Here is a 17,734-nt window from a genome sequence, read left to right on the forward strand (position 1 = left end):
TTGTGATTGCCTTGTGATTGGCATATGATTATGTATTGTTGTAGTGCTTGAGTCATTGAGTCTCTTTGGTTGTTAGGTGTCAACTTAGGTCTAGAGTGTGTGTTGGGACCTTGTGTCATCTCCTAGCATGGGGGGTGGTTCCTTTGGTTCCACATGGTCGGGTGGTTGATGCCTTCTTCCATTGGGATGTCTTCTTGGATTCTTCATGTGTGGATGTGGATTCTTCTTCATTGCAATTCATGGATGATTATTGTAGTTGATGGATGTATCTGATATCATGGCAAATGTAATGTAATTATCTTGTAAAAGATGTAGATGAGATTATGTATTAAGAGAGATATGATCTTGATGTATAGTTCGTATATTTGTTATAGTGGATGTTGCCTTAGGACTTGGCATATGATTGGAGAGATAAATATTGAGATGTATTATGCATTTATTCTTGTGAAGAAATGGAATCATGTCATTAGATGGTTATGATGGATTTATCTTGAAATGAAGTAGATTAATGTTATTGGATGTTTGTAATGGAATTCTTATTGTGGTTAAATGTAATGGTTAGAAAGGAATCATGTATAGCTTGCATTTAGGTAATCTTAATAAAAGGAAATGTGATTATGATAGTGGAAGAAATTTACAAGGGGATTAGGAACTTTTGGATTTGGTTAATAAAATGAACTTAAGGAATATGGATTGGGTTGCATTAAAAGTATAGTTTATCATGTTGGAATAAAAGATAGAAAGTTGCATATCATGAAAGATAGGAATTAAGTGTATTGCATTGTTAATGAATATATTAAGTATTGTAATGGAAATGAGTAGATTGTTATTGCTTATGTTGGTAGTATAAGTAATGACGTTGAGATACTCTAGGGAGATGATAGAAATGTTATGTTATTTCGATTGCGTAATTATTTTATGTGTTGTGATTCATGTTCGTATCAGTGAGATGATAATGAATGTGATTTATGGATGGTGGTGTGTTGCATTAGATGTTATTTAAAAAAAAAAATCTCCATTAGTATGTTAGTTGCTTTATTTCTCTAGGGTATTTTGGCGAGCATTACAATGGTCATAATAACCTCACCACTTAACCAATACGCTATGGGAAGAACCCAAGTATTAATATAAAGTTACAACACCACCACTTAACCAACAGACTATGAGAAGAACCCAACTATTAATATAAAATCAATACTAGATTAAATCTAATTTTGTTAGTTATATTTGAAAAAGTTACTAAAGAGTGGATATTTTAAATCGAAGTTACTAAATACTATAGATTAGGAATTTAAACATTTGCCATAGCTATTAAATTATTTATAGATATCTACTATCTACTAACAACTGATAGATATGCATTAGTAATTAATAGATATGGAAAGCAATATCGACATTAAATAATATTGATAGTCTTTTTAGAGTTGAGAGCGAAAAATGATAGGGCAAGAATGTTCTCCTTATGACCTATAACCAATATTTTGAGCACTAGTTGTAATGTTTGGAAATACTAGAAATCATGCTTAAACTCATTGAACTTTTTGTTTCTATTTCTATGAAACAAATTTGGATGCAAACTATGTCACAAGGTTCATGTTTATTTTTTAGCTTAACAAGAAATTTTTTTGAACAAGTGACAAATTTTTGGGATTAAATTTGAATAATATAAATCAATTAAGTTTTTATTTTTATTTAAATATCTTTTTTAAAAATAAAAAATTAGTACTAAAATGAGTATAAGAAAAATGACTCGTTGTCGAATTGGAGTAAAAGAGCAAAGTAGTGAGGATAATCGAGGAGAGCATAATTTCATAGAGGATCAAGAGTCTCAATTGGCATAGGGATTGCACTACCTCAATAACAGACCTCTAGATAAGTGTATCTCTTTCTTTTTGGACAATGGACCGTTAAAAATTTAAATTGTAAAATTGAAGGAAGTTTTTTTTATTATATCAAAATGGGCAGGAGAGTAGGCATCAAAGAGTAGAATTTTTCTTAGTGCCACAAACAATGGGGTAAGGAAATCTTGTTAAAATCACTTTTGAGGGGTTTCTAACTTTTTCTTGGTGGAATTTCTTAAAGTAGGGATGAAGGGAGATATTCTAAAGGATGGTTCATATCAAATGGATGGTGCGGGCTTCTTATCAAGGATTGGGAACCAAACTTCAACCCATAAAAAAAGAAACTTGAAGTGGTTCCTCTATGGTTGAGATGATATGATTATCCACAAGAGTATTGGGATCAAAAAAATCCTAGCTGTATTCAAGAATAAAAATCAAATGCTTCATCATGATGGATGAGAAGATTGAAGGAGACTTTGGCATCTATGCAAGAATCTGTGTGGAGATGGATACTAAAAACCCTATCTTGTATGAGATCAAAATCTTATCAAACAGGTGTATGGTGTCAAAGGGTCGAAAAGGACCTTTCATTGTTAATATGCATATCATGCTTGGATCACTTAGTACAGGAATGGATGAAGATAAAGGAAGGCGATGTAGAAGATGGGAAGTCAACTCCCAAAGAGGTTGAAATGCCGAAAAGGCAAGTGGTGGGGGCTAGAATGGGAGGTTCAAGAAAATCTAAAAAGATGGCAGGGGTTGATGCAGACAACATGGGTGATTGCTCTATAAGAGTGAATGTCCATGTAGATCCTGGGAAGACAAGAGAACCCCTTCTGGTGGAAACCAAGTGATTGTGACACCTCTTGGGTTGCAAGTTATTCAATTAAGAAATGGAATTTTTTTCTCTCAAAGCAATTATGTGAAGGAATTTTTGAAGAAGTTTGGTTTTGATGATTGCAAACTGGTTACAACTCCTTTAACTATTGGATGCAAGAAGCAAATATGATGAGTCTCTGCAGGTTGAAAAGAAGTATAGGTCGATGATTAGTGGATTGTTGTATTTTTCTGCATCCAAACTAGATATCATGCAGGTTGTTTGTCTGGTAGCTAGATTTCAGGCAAATCTAAAGGTGACACGTGAGCAAGTTGTAAAGAGAATTTTCAGATATTTGAAAGGTACTATGGATTATGGACTTTGGTACAAAAAAGGTGGAGATTTTATGTTGAAAGCTTATACTGATTCAGATTGGGATGGAAGTGTTGATGACTGGAAGAGTACTAGTGGTGGTGCATTCTTTTTAGGGGACATATTGGTCTCCTGGTTCAGTTAGAAACAAGATTCAGTTTCCCTATCTACTGTTGAAGCTGAATATATTGCGGTGGCATCTTGTTGTAATCAGGTAATGTGGATGAGACAGACTCTTAAGGATATCAAGGTGACATATGACGATGCAATTCCTATTATGTGTGATAATACAAGTGCAATAAACATTTCGAAGAATCCAATTATGCATTCAAGAAAAAAAATATTTCAATCAGATATCACTACTTAAGGGAGAAAGTTGTTGAGAAGGAAGTTAGATTGGAATACATTTCTATGTAAGAGTAGGTTGTAGATATTTTCACAAAGGCATTGGCAAAGGATACATTTGAGTTTCTTCGAGAGAAGCTTGGGGTTACTGCCCCTCCTTCTAGCTAGGTGCGTTATAGGGATGCATCTGTCCAAGGGGAGCTTTCATGACTATTTCATGTCCTACATTGATGTCGCGGTTGCTCTCAAGGGGAGAAGTGGAGTGTGCAGTGTTGTTGTGACATTTGTCCTTGATGGCAAAGTGGGGGAGATTAAGCAAGTGTGATCTTTGGGGGAGAGATTGAGTAAGTTCTAGCAAAGGGGAGAGATTGAGTAATTCTAAGAGAGAGATTGAGCAGAGACTATGTAGTGGATTCTAATATGGGGAGAATTTGTGTAGATTTAGTTTGTGGAGAGATAAGAGCAATATTTGAGTATGGTCAAGTGTTGTCAAGTGTTGTCATCAATGACAAAGGAGGAGATTGTTGGAAGTATGTGTTGATGTGGTTGTCATTAATGTCAAACTTGTTCCAAAATGGCATTGGTCTGGAATGTTTGTGGTGCATAGATATCTTGTGTTGGTATTGTAGGTGTTCATTGTTTGTTCTGAAAGTGTTCAGGTCCAGAAAGTGTTGTTGATGTTGTTTATTATGGTTATCTTTGTTGTATATAGTTTTGGTATGATGGATATAATTGTTTTTTCGTCTAGAAATATCTGTGTTCTCTAGGTGTTGTAGCAATGTTAGTTGTTGGTTGTGATATTCTATGTTTGACCTAGCCTTAGGTCTAGATGTGAGTTGTGGGAGATTGTTTGATGTGTTATGGGTCTGACCATAGCGTGTGGAAATCCGGATTTGAGTTGCTTGCATTGGAGAATATGTTTTGACCGTTAATTTCTTATATGGATGTGTAGCATGTGGATATGTTGTTGGTTATGTTCCAGTGATTGTCGATCAATGAATTGATCTTTGGGAGATGTGTTTTGGTCTTCTCTTTCTCCAGAAGTGGATCAACGTGTGTATTTTTTGTTCAGGAGGTATATTTTGTTTCAGGCCAACTTGAGTCAAGCTTTGATGATCTATCTTGTATACAAGGATGTGTATGATTGAGTTATGTTGATGGTAAAGAAGAAAACTATGATGAGGTGTGGAATGTAGATGCATGATGCGAAGGTAATCGATGAGGTTCAATGAAGTGCAAAGAAGAAGAGTTGTGTTTGAATGATATGCAAGTTGTGTTGAGACTATGACAGAGATATGAGATAGTGTTGAGAGCTGAGGTCTAAGTTGTATGTTATTATGTTGCTCGCTTGATGCAAAGTTCAAGGATAGCTTCATGATCAAGAGATTCTTATTTTTATATCATTTTGTATCTTTCTTTGAGTGTCGTTAGCTTCAGGTTTTGCAAGTCCTCTTTTGTATATTGGGCCATGAGCAATTAGCCTTGTTTTGCAAGTATGGAGCACTTAGCTCTTTTCTTTGGAATCTGATATACATAGTGGATATATATTGTGGGCAGGTGCTCACCGTGGTTTTTTCCCTGTTTGGGTTTTCCATGTAGAAAATATTGGTGTTCATGTGTTTGATGTGTGTTGAAGTTTAATTGTTTCTGTGTTGCATTTAATTTTTGTTTTGGACTGATTCACCTCCTCTCTTAGTCATGCCTTGGGTTCAACACTTTCTTTGTCTTGCATCTTATCAAAGTCTATTGTTTCTAGATTAATAACAACAAATTGGCATCCTTGTCATTTCAATGGTGTTTGCACAAAATTCTTAACAAAACCCTCTCCCTTCCTTCTATGCTATTTTGTATAATAATGATAATTATATCTGTCATCTATGGTGCACACAAAACAATACAAAATCATTGCTATGACTACACAATTATTTTGTTTGTTTCCTTGACCTGACGTCTTAAACACTAAATATTTATTTCCTTGTGACTTTAACATTAACAATTTAATTGTTTAATTATTTTACTAGGTGGTTCATTTTTAATTAAAATATTTTTAATTTTAACATGATTTATTATTAAAGATGAATGGGAGACTTATACTCACACATTTTGGCCTTATTGTGTGATATTTAGATAATTAAAACTTAATAAGAATCCCCTAATATGTGTTGTTTTGGGGTGTACAAAATGACAGGTTTCCTGATCCTATCAACCAAATGGAACCATTTTTAACAAACATTGGTAGATGAGAGGTAAATACAATTTGATTGTACCTTAAACCTAAACATGAACACTTAGAAACAATGTTGGCATAGTTTGACATTAAGACACTCATTGGACATGCATCATCATGATATCACAAGCCAAATTATAATGGCATGGTTAACGTTTCCTAATCCCATCACACTTACTTCAAATTTGTAATTAGGAACTACCTCATTTACATCTTTCCCGGGTTGAATCAACCAATGCATATATCCACATTAGGTGAAAAATAGGTAACATGAGATGTAAACAATATGTAATCGATTTGTACCATATTTACAATTAGGTCTTTGTCCTAAAAGAACATTTGCAAGTAGCATATACCCAATCTAAACAATCTTTAACAACAATTTAAGCATGCATGTTTGACAAAAGTCTTATCAAATAAACAACAACCAAAATTAGATGCACATACTTTTTGATTGTACTAAATTGCTTGTGGACTAAGATGCTTATGCATATCTTTCACTCCACATTATACAACATAGAATAGAAACTTATGATAATTTTGAAATAAGACAATTAAGCTTAGATGTAAAAAGTAAGAACCCATTACCACAACATATAAGACAATACTAAGAACCACCATAAGATATTAAATGCTTAAATGATTGCTTAATTTCATCTTGCTTCAAAATTTAAGTAGCTACAAAATAGAGAACAATTGAGAGCAGTACAATAGAACTAGAGGCTCTATTATCTGCTAAATACATGAAAACATGCCAAATATTACAACTGTTATACTACCATATATAGGTAGGATTAGAATGTTATGTCAAGATGTGTGGATGATCTGTGTATCTTCTTTGCATCATCTTTCAACATAAAATAGAAACTTTTATTATAATTTTAAAATAACACAATTAACCTTAGATGTAAAAGTAAGAGCCTAATACCAAACCAAATAAGACAATGCTAAGAGCCGCCATAAGATATTAAATGTGCCAATGATGCTTAATTATAGGTTGCTTTAAAATTCAAGTAGCTACAATATAGATAACAATTAAAACTAATACTCTAGATTACTAAATTGAGAAAAAAAAAATCCGCTATAGAACTAGAGGCTCTATTATGCATTGAATGTATCAAAAAATGCCACATATTACAATTGTAATACCACGTATAGGTAGCACTAGAATGCTATGTCAAGGTGTGTAGATGATCTATGTATCTTCTCTATTTAGTATACTTAATGCTTGCTCTACAAACAATTTTATTCCTCTCACAATATTAGTTTTAGCTAGTATCAGTTAACTTTTTTTATTCTGGTGTCACAAAATCTCTATCAAATTTTGCCTACTCTTTGTTATTATATTCTTTTAGCATCTTTCTCATTTTGTCTAGTAGCATTCTAAACTTGCTTCACTAGAGCAATAATTTGAAATAAATGGTCTAGGATCATGCATAATATAACATGATGGTCATCAAAAATTTCCATTCAATGGGTGAACACGCATATTTACTTAGATGAAGACTTGACATTTGCCCAACAAGAAGAATGAAAGTAGGAATGGGAGAGTAAAATTAGCAAGAGATGCAATAAAGTGGGCATGGTTGCAAAAGGGAAAGCCCATGTCAACAATTGATTAACACATAATAAATAGGGATTCAATGGGGCCCCACAAGAGTATCTAAATATGGTAAGTTGGAATTGCAAAACTTACTCATGGAGGAGAGGGTCGAGGTTGGAGGCTATAGTAGAGGGGAAAGACGTCATTTTTACAGAAAAACATGAGCATGGTGTATGGAAAGCTCCAAATTTTGAATGAGACAATAAAAATCTCAGTTTGGAATGAAGGGATTGCAACAGGTAAAGGACACGGAGGGATCACAATCCTAATAAGAGAAATGTGGAATTATAAAAGTAGGAAAAGACCCAAATAAACAATTCATATGGCTAAAAATAATAGACAATGAATAAAAAATTAGGCTGATTGCTTGTTACTTTCCTCCAAAAAGCTCAAAGTTCTACAAGAAGAGAAATCTAGATAACGAAGAGTTGTAATTTGCTAGGATTGTGTAGCTTATATGACATGTTTAACTATATTGATGTGAAAACATGGTCAAAATCTAATGGTATCACTTGTAAAACCTACAATGGGCAAAATGTGGTGGACTATGTGATATACTCGAAGAGTCCTATTCTCAAGTTGTTGGAGTTCAATATGGGGGTAGTCCTATGGAGTTGAAATCTGATCATATGTCTCTCACTAAGTTTAACATAAATATAAATGGCCTCCAAGGAGATCCAACCCAACACATACACAAGAAAGTTCACACACAAAGTAAAATTCATATGAATCGATAAAATCAAGAGCTGTTCATTTTTGCACCTGAATAGCACCTTTAGTTGGCAAAAAAAAAAAACATTTCATACAAGGACAATAATGAAGAAAGTGATTATATTTGCAAAAATACATTTATCCCTTCAATCCACGAACCTTTAAAGGTGTGTAAGAAATATTAGCCTATAAAGAGAGTTTCAAATACTTTCTTGAATGAATCGTATTATGGTGAAGAATGCAAGGTTGCTAAAGGTTCCTTTAAAGAAAGTGAATCAAACAAAGAAAACAAGATAAAATATAAAACTTTAATAAAATCTAAAAAAGAAAGATATGGGATTTCAAGAAGACATTAATACCTTTTGGGCATTGCAGCCCCAAAGGATTTTGGAAAGAGCTACAATGAAAGAGGAAACAAATAGAAAATGGTATTACAAATGTCCATTGGTTAGCTTATGTGAAGCTCCTCTATGAACAAGCACAAGAGAAAAGTAACCATCCAATAATTGACACTTGTATCAAGCAAATCTTAGTGGAAGATATCAAACAAGGTATAAAGAATTTAGCAAGTGGAGAGCTCAAGACAACATCAAAAGAATCTTTAACATCACACAAAGCAACTTTTTTATTAAGTGGACTATTAGTTTCGTTCTTCCTCTTTAAAAAAGAGGTGACATCAATAATCCTTCTAGCCATTGTACTATTATGAATAAATTTCTCTTGAATTTTCTTTTGGAAGCATGATAAAATGTAGAATCAACAATTGGGTATCAAAAGAGGAAAAATGAGCAAAAGGGTAGGTTGACTTTAGGCCAAGGCACTCTACCATTGATCACTGTATCACTCTTGAGCACTTCATTAAAAAGATTTGGGACACGCAAGGTAGAGAGAACTTTTGTTGCTTTATTAATTTCAAGAAAGCATGACACTATCCCTGCGGACAAGCTTTGGAGTAGAATGAAAGAACTTGGGATTCAAATGAATATAGTTGTTGTTCATTATCCCTATGAGTAGGTTAGAGCTAAAATCAAAACTAAAGAGGGTATGTTTAAATGCTTTATTAACGATATTGGAGTCAAACAGAGGAGTCCTCTATCCCCCATGTTGTTTAGTTTACATATTGATAAACTTGAAGAATGGTTAAACAATAACAATAGAGAGGGTATGCATGTAGCAAGCTATGTGGTGAAGCTACTTATGAATTTAGATGATCTTACTCTAATTGCAATATATGCCCAAGGTTTGAGAGAACATTTGAAAGCTTTGGTACCCTTTTGCCAAGATATTGGCATGCAAGTGAACACCAACAAGACCAAAGTCATGATCTTTTACTTAAAAAAAAAGGAAGAAACAATAAGTTAACTTTATCTTCAAAGGAAGTTCTTTGGAGAGAGTGGAAAAGTACAAGCACCTAGGAATTGATTTTCACAATAGTCTTAATTGGCAGACATGTAGAACAAAAATTAAAAATGAATAGTTTTTTATCTTCTTCAAAACAAGTCTAGAAAAGTGGAGTTATGAGATTGGAAGACAAAAAAACCTTTTTCAATTTGTTGGTCATGTTGGTTGTCCTTTATGGTTGTGAGGTTTTGGGTAGTAACATGTCAAACCACAAGTAGAGACAATTAAAAAAAAATCAAAAACATCTGATCATTAGTAATGTCAAAGTCAAATCAACAATCCCATGTGAGATCCTTTTAACTAAGGCTAGTATGTTCCTGATGGAGACATCAACAACAATTTGTTTATTAAGCTACTTCAAAAATGGTTGAGAAAATGGATAAGCATTGCTAGCTCTAAGTGGTTATAGTGTAGGAAGAAGACTCAAAGGAAGCATAACAAGAAAAGGATGAAAAAATGGGACATTAATTTGCAAGAATTTTCTAACATTTGAGGAGATAAAAAAGTTAGTGTTAGGAAAAATAAGAACCATCATGTACACGAGAAGATTGGCCGAAAAGGGTGCACTATTTTAAAGAATTCAACCCCACATAGAAGCATCGTGAAAAAGGATATGAGGGTTGCAATTGAGGAAAAGGCTAAAATTTTAAATGCACAATTCTCGACCAGTTCTCATCATCTTAGATATGAAATGGGTAGATAGATAATCCCCAAGGAAGATTGGGAAGAAGGGAACTTGTGTTTCTGCAACAACGGGGTGGTTGAAACTAAATGATATTTCATCAAATTGTAGTGTACAAGGATATGCGTATTCAATTTGAAAACAACATGAAGATAGGCAGTCAATGAGCTATTTGGGGATGCAACGCTTTAGAAAACAGTAAATCTCTTAGTCAAGATTCATGATAAATGGGCTCATATTGAAAAAAAATTGAAAATATATGTTTTGCTTCTTGAACTCTTAGACTGCTTGGTCTCATAAACATTATTAAAATTCCTCCATTCATTCATTCAATGCCTAAAATGCTAAGAGTTATATATGCACTTTGTACTTCCTTAGCTTTAGTTGCAGGTCTCGTACTAATTAACTTTTTATATTCCTTACTGCTAGCTATTAAACCAAGCTTGACAATGATAGGTATAAAGTTTGTCTTAATATCTTTTTTGTACTTCAAAACCTCTTCGGATACTCGATGGGCCCCACCTTGAACTTTTTTTAAACTTTTACTAAGCCTAACAACCATTGGATGAAGCTTAAAGGTGACTATCGCCAAGAATCGCATCTTTTAGGAAGTATTATAGCTTGAGAGCCTCAAAATGTGCGAGATTGTGCCACATAAATTGTTCAACAAACTGTCTTCATCAAAACCTCGGATGAACCATGGTGACTGTAACATGAAAACTGAGATCGGCAAAGATGCAAATGTGAGGAGTTTTAATGATTCCAGCATCTCCAAAGTCCAGGAGCCGTTAAATGAAGCTTTAAATCAAAGGTACTCGGGGGTTTCTAATAAACTGATGAAAAATACAAAAATGACTACGGCAAAAGGCTTAGCAAAGGGTTTCTAATGAATTCATGTTTAACATTTAAAACACTTTTGCATTCAGACATTCTTGTAATGATTTGAATGTTAGGGTAATGAAGACAGCTAATTTAGAAGTTCAACTGAGACTTACATCAAGGAATCATTTTAGTCAAGAATCCATCTCCAACTTCTTGAGCATGCAACTATTGGATATCACATCTTAGAATAGCAACGTTAGCTTGGTGTCCAGTTCCCTAGCTTCATAATTGCTGCATAAATATAGGCTATTCGGGGAAAATATTAAGTGTGCTATTTTGGGAAGATAATTGACAAAATACTTTTACAGCCTAAAGTTGATGGCTGTCGTTTTGGTTATAAAATGCAATCAAAATTTTAAAAAGACTTTAGCACACAAAAGTTAAGATTTAGAGACAGTCAAAGATTATGATGATACATATAATTGGTTTATACAGAATTTTTTTTATGTCATAGTATTTTAAGACCACTGAATAATGATCATAAAAAAGTTGTTTGGCAGGCAGGGTCGACCATCAAATTTAGGTCTTGCATGCCATATATAAGATAAGGTCTTTGAAAGGGAAGAACGTCTCTTTACCATCTATCCCTTTTATTGGATCAAATTATGAATGCTTTCTATTGTATATATGCATTTGATTTGGAAAACGTGTAGTGAAAAATAATTGGTATATTCATCTTACCATTTGGTTTTATTTTCATTAATTTACTCTAGAGCAATTAATTCATATTGGACTAATTCAAATCAATGTAAGAAAGCTTCCCTCAAGAGTGGTGGCAGTTAAGGATATAACCAAGGAAGAGGAGAGGAGATACCAGAAAAAATCAACAATCACAGGCTTTGCACATCAAGACTGTTTAGAATGGTAGGTGTGGACTTCAACACCTATGAAGCCATAGCCTTCCCCTTTAACCATCTTAACTCTGTAGCTAAGTCCTTAACATGAATTCTTCAAATGCTGTCATTTTGTTAAGATAACATTTTTCATGGCATGCGAAAGTTGTTCTTACAGATAGGGAACAATCCCACTAATGTATCTACAACTCTATCATGAAATGTTGTCATACAAATAAGGATGATGAATTGGGACAACTTATCAGTCTACACAGAGTCGACTAAGGATTGAAAGAGTATTGATAACATAGGAAGAATCATTGTAAATTTGTAATAAAAAGGTTGATGAGCACGGAGTGGTGCTAAGCAAGCTCCAGTCATTTCAAGGTTAATCATATACTTCATGACAAATAACAACAAAGAGGTTATGAATAGTTTCTTGAATTCCACAACTAAGCTCAAATTTCTGATGAATTGCATCTCTCTTCTTTTGAGAGGAGATAGCTAATAAGCACAGAACACCATCAAAGGTGGTGACCAAAGCTTGACAAAAACAAAGGCATGGCAACAGTGAACATAAAAAGTGGTTGACTTGAGATCCCTCTATTTGTGTATGACATTTCTGTAGCTTAAGATTATGTTAGTATTTTCGGTGCCAATGCAAATCTGAGAATTATTTCCAGTTATTTTAAATATGAAATTATAAGATGTCCCTTAGGAGACTAGGACAGAGACATATTCTTATTAATTGGGGCATATATTTAGCAATTACAGGATACACGTGCAAGGACTCTCACTACATTTTGCAGATTTACGGCGGACTGAAGGTTGCTCCACAAGCCTGATTTTGTTTAACCATGCGTGTTTGAGGCATCTCATGGGCACGTTCACAAACCCTGATGATAGTATCATACTATTTAGTAAATTTATAGTCTCCGGAGATCTTATTATAGGCCTCTGTTCACTTTACTTGTAAACAATTTCTATATTTTCCTTATATTTGATATAAATTATTCTCTTTCTTATAATGGGAAATATTACTAATTTTAAAATCAGAGGCAGAAGTTTTAAGGATTGCCATTTTTATTTTCAGTAATTTCCAAAGGCAGGTACCAAGCACAGATTACAAATTAAACATTAAAAGATATCATAAGTAGAACGCTGCAGTTGGTGTTTGTTAAAGAAAGTTCGAAGACTCCAAAAGTATGGCAGGGTTTTAATTTGAGTATTTAAAAAGCTAAGATCCTTAAAACAAAAGCAATTAGACATGTCCACTAATTCATGCTTTGAAAAAAAAGACTTAACCAAGGTTAAAATATAAGATGATTGTCCTTTTTACAAAATTTTAGTAAAATAAATTTCAAAATACAGCAGAAAGTAATAAATATCCTGACAATTCTCATGTAGAAATCATTCTGAAAGATTTACCTAAATAAATTTTTGAGAACTTCTTTTTCGCAACTAATAGTCTATGACTCAAATCAATAGCCCATCACAGCGTTTTTTTCTTCAAATTGAACTGAAATTTTGGCTTTTTGGAAGGGAGACAAACCTGAATTCTCAGATCTAAACGTCTGAGCCAAAGACCTGATAGAACTGCTAATCTTACCTTTACATTGTGGCTGAAAAATGGAAAATAAACAAAAACATGCTGATATAGACTGATAGCAAATGCATAATTTCCAATAAAAAATAATTTGAATCTGGTTATATAACTTTCTGGAACATCAACAGAACATAAAAATACTAAAACAAATACTAGATCTTCTTCTCAGCTTCATCAGTTGCTTGAACTTCAGAGGCAGAGCTGGTTGGCTTTGATAACTCGGTTGTTGAAGGTTCACCTTCCTTTTTCACTTCTGTCTCAAACTCTTTAGCTGCCTGTAATCACAGAAACATATAAGAAAAATAATCAAAATGACCCGCTTCATAATTTCTGCATAAGCAGCCCTATTTAGGAAATTTGTTAAAACTTCAACCTTAAAACTCAACAGCTAGAATAAAAATTTGGAACCTCCGAAGGTGCATAGCAGAAAACTATGAGACACTACTGAAATGCTTTATTTTAGGAGTACACTTAAAGCTTGCTGTGATTTTAGCTTCTACTTCTTGACTGTACTAGCTTTTGCCAAATTCTAGGAATATTTCTAATGAAAAGAATATCACACTGATATATGGTAGCGCCAAAAGACACTAAAGAAAAAAATATCACTCTATAGAATGAAATAAATAAAGTGATAAAAAATGATGTATAAGGTAGGAGGCATTGCCTATATTTTAGCACCTCTCAACAAGTTACAAGAGGGTAGGCTGACCCATTTAGGCTTTAACCCCAATACAATAGAAGTGCAGGATTCAAATGCAAGGTATACATTTACATATATAAGTTACAACAACAAGGTGCACAAAACCTAATGGTATACCTGGTATTGCAAGCATTGTGACTCGAAGAGACATAACAAGACTAGGCTTCCATTCGAACATCCCATTAAAAATTAACTTGGAAGGGCCAGAGGAAAGTGGGATTTAAGCCAATTTCTTAAAATTCAAAAGAGAGACCTTAACATACACTCTAATAATAGTTTCCAATAGCCCAAACAACTCCCACAATATACAAAATTGTCCACTCACCAGCACAAATCTGGAATCAAACATTCTCCATGCCTGCTCCCTATCCTCTTTGTTCTTGAATTGTGTATCCAGCCCTCTAGTCTTGAGAGCATAATGTGCCAACTGTATTACACTATAAGTCCTCAATAGTGTATCAACTACCAATCTCCCTTGGCTTCCCTTAGGAATATAGTTGTAATCTAGATCTACTAATTTCCCTTTAGAAGTAGGAATCTCCTGTTTAGGATTCACTTCATGTGTGGGGCCATCCTCATCCTGCACAACAGAGTCAACACCAAAATCTCTCTCCTCTAAGGCCTCTACAATGCAGATTCTACAAAAAAATCCCATCACCCTCTTAAAGATCCTCAGTCAACACACCTAAAAGGCCCTCAAACCATGAATTAGGCATCTCATACTCATTTTCGACCTATTGTGTTGTAGCCATATGAAATTTCTTCATATAGTTATTTTTTATGTCAAAACAACAGTCAATTTTCATCCAGTTTGTCATTATGGAATCCTCTCTCCTATTCCCATGTGTTTTTGAGCCCTAGTTAGTGTCATTGCATACTAATAGGATACACTTTCCAATGCATCAAACAAGAAAGAACTCAAGGCTCAAATGCAAGAGAAAATTCTAAAATTGGCAGAGACAACTAAAGTGTGCATCTTTGTACAATTTGCCCAAAAGTTTAAAAGTGGCGAGAGGCATCTAAAGCACACTCCTTTAATCGATTTGTCCAAAGGTTTAAAAGTGGTGAGAGACATGTAAAGCACACACCTTTGAACAATTTGCCCAAAGGTTCAAAAATGAGAAGACAACTGATGTGCACACCTTTGTAAAATTTGTCCAAAATAGACTAGAGTGACAAAACAGGTCAAAAAGTGCATTTTTTATCTAAACAGTAATAAACGAAGTGTAAAATGAAAAAATTGGTCGAAAAATATGATTTTGGTCTAAAAAGTTGGAAAGTGACATGAACCTCAAAGCTTTGATTTTGGTATGAAATTAAAAAGAAAACGAGGAAAAACACCATAAAAGGAGGGACACTGATGCAGCAGGTAGAAAAGATGTTTTCATCATAAAATAAAATGGCAATTTGAGTTCTTGAGATATGATATGAGTTTTTTTTTATGATTTATGTAGAATCCCTTCAAGTTTTTAGCTTGACCCAATTCATCGATTTGTTTAAAATGTTACAAAGTTTGGTTTCAAATTTTCATAATAAGATGCTGTAATGTCCCCACTTTGAAATAAAATTTAAATATTAAAAATTAAATTAAAATATAAAAGAATATAATTAATTAAAATTTAATTAAGTTAATGAATGGTCAAAAGACATTGAAGGAAAAGTTGCGACTCCCTCAACAATGAGATATAAAAGGGAGAAGAAAACCACATTTGAGAGGGATAATTTGGAACCACATTTGAGAGGGATAATTTGGAAATGAGAAGTGCACATCTGATTTAAATAAGAAGTGCAGACCTGATTATGAAAGGTTATGTCCCTTTCAAAGGGCAGATACAATGAAGAGTTGCACTCTTTCAAAAAGTGCTAATGGTGAAAGGATGGGTCTCTTGCCAAAGGGCATGCATGATGAAGAGGTGTGACCTCTCCCTCACATTGAGAGATATAATGGATAGGAATCAAAGCATCTAGCAACATCACCATGGAGTGGATCGGATCAGAACTGTTATTAAGTTATAGGCAGTAGCATCTTTGTTCTTGGCAGTATGCATGGGGATGTGCTGAATATGTATGCTTAATAAATGAAGCCTGATAATGTTGTTATGCAGAATTTAGTAGTTATATTAATATAGACTGCAATATGTATGACACTCATACTTAATTTCATATATATATTCATGATACATAAGAAATTAGTATACTTATAGTTTAAATCATGTTATTACTGTCAATCTTTAAGAAGATGGGAATGAGAAGTTCCAAAGAGGGGCAGTCTAAATCCAAGCAATAGGTTAAGTCCCACAATAGGGTGGGGATCAGCAACCCATAAGCCTTGAGGGTATAGACCAAAGATAGGTAAGGGCTTGGATCTGTAAACCTTGAGGGAACCTATTGTATTTGGTCTCTAAGCACTTTGGTAATATACATAAACCCTTCTCCCTTAAAACTGAAGTATTAGCAGGGTCTGATATCTATATTAAGAACTATGAATAATGAAATTAATCATCTAATGAGGAAAATAAATAAGCACTTGTTAATGACTAATTGAAGAATATCAATCAATTTTAGTATATTGAAATAGATCAGGGAGGAGACATTACAAATTCCTAGGTATAGGAATCATTTTGCAGAACTAGAATTATCATTGGAGCCAATTGATGCTGCAGAATAGCTATTTTTAGCTATTATTATATTTGGCAAGCCACAATTATACGAAGAAATATACTTTTAGTTTCTTATTTTCAAACAGTTTATTTTAAGCGCTTTGGTCGTTTGCTATTTTGGAGAAAAGCATTAGTTAATTTATTTTTGTATTTATCTTGAATAAATTGCATTGCATGAGCATGCAAAACCTAGTAAAAACTTATAAATAAATGCTTTCTGCACTTAGTTCAAAGCCAATAGTGATTACCTACCCATTGCTGAAATTGTTGCTCAAGCTGCTTTGTATTATCTTGTCTGTGTTCATTTGGTAAATCAAATACTTTTTAGTGAGTATTGCAGGCTTTGTACTCAATCTTAATTGAACTAGTTATTGTAACTTTATATGCAGTTTCCTTTATTTGATTTGCAGGATCCCATCTTTGTTTACAATTTCAAATCTTGTGTCTGCATTCTATATTATGTTTATTTTTAGCACACGTGGTGTTTAGTTATCATAAATTAGATCATTCATGTCAGTTACAATTTTATAAAATCTCTTCTCTGTGCATAGAAGAGCTTCTTTAGCTTTGTGCTCATACCTGAGAACAAAAAGACTGGTGTTTTTCTTAATTTATATTGCATGCTGAAAACCCCAAAGATAACTGTACATATTTTGAAAAGTTTAAGATATTTTTGTAAGTTCTAGGGTTTAGTTTAGTTTTTAATTAAAACATTCCCTTCCTAATTTGAAGAGATTTATCATTACATATTTCAATTTGTGTTGTCTTCAGAGGGGCAAAACAAAATGTTAACAAACTGAACACTATAAGAATAAATGCATTGAAGTGCATCCTCAAATGAAGTCACCTCACCAAAGATGAGATCTCTCCCAATGACAATTTTATCCTTAGCAGGATCAAACAATTGATAGGATTTGAACTCCTTTGAATAGCCCATCTCTATGCACTTATGGCTCTTAGGATTATACTTGTGTCTTTTGTCATCCTAAATGTGCCACCCAAGCAACACTACCAAACAATATTCAGCGAACTATAGTTGGCTTCCTACTACCCC

At 33.6% G+C, this 17,734-nt stretch overlaps 1 protein-coding gene across 1 annotated transcript in view; it reads right to left on the reverse strand.

Moving 5' to 3' along the window:
* Nucleotides 1-13,190: 13,190 nt before the first annotated feature.
* Nucleotides 13,191-17,734, reverse strand: part of LOC131041537 (sec-independent protein translocase protein TATA, chloroplastic) — a 32,521-nt gene continuing 27,977 nt past the window's right edge. The window contains exon 3 of the mRNA XM_057974667.2: nucleotides 13,191-13,595. Within this exon, the coding sequence (XP_057830650.1) occupies nucleotides 13,473-13,595 (123 nt within the window). The 3' untranslated portion in view covers nucleotides 13,191-13,472. The remainder of the gene's footprint in view (nucleotides 13,596-17,734) is intronic.

This window comes from Cryptomeria japonica, chromosome 2, assembly GCF_030272615.1.
Source record: "Cryptomeria japonica chromosome 2, Sugi_1.0, whole genome shotgun sequence".
Classification (NCBI taxonomy): Eukaryota; Viridiplantae; Streptophyta; class Pinopsida; order Cupressales; family Cupressaceae; genus Cryptomeria; species Cryptomeria japonica.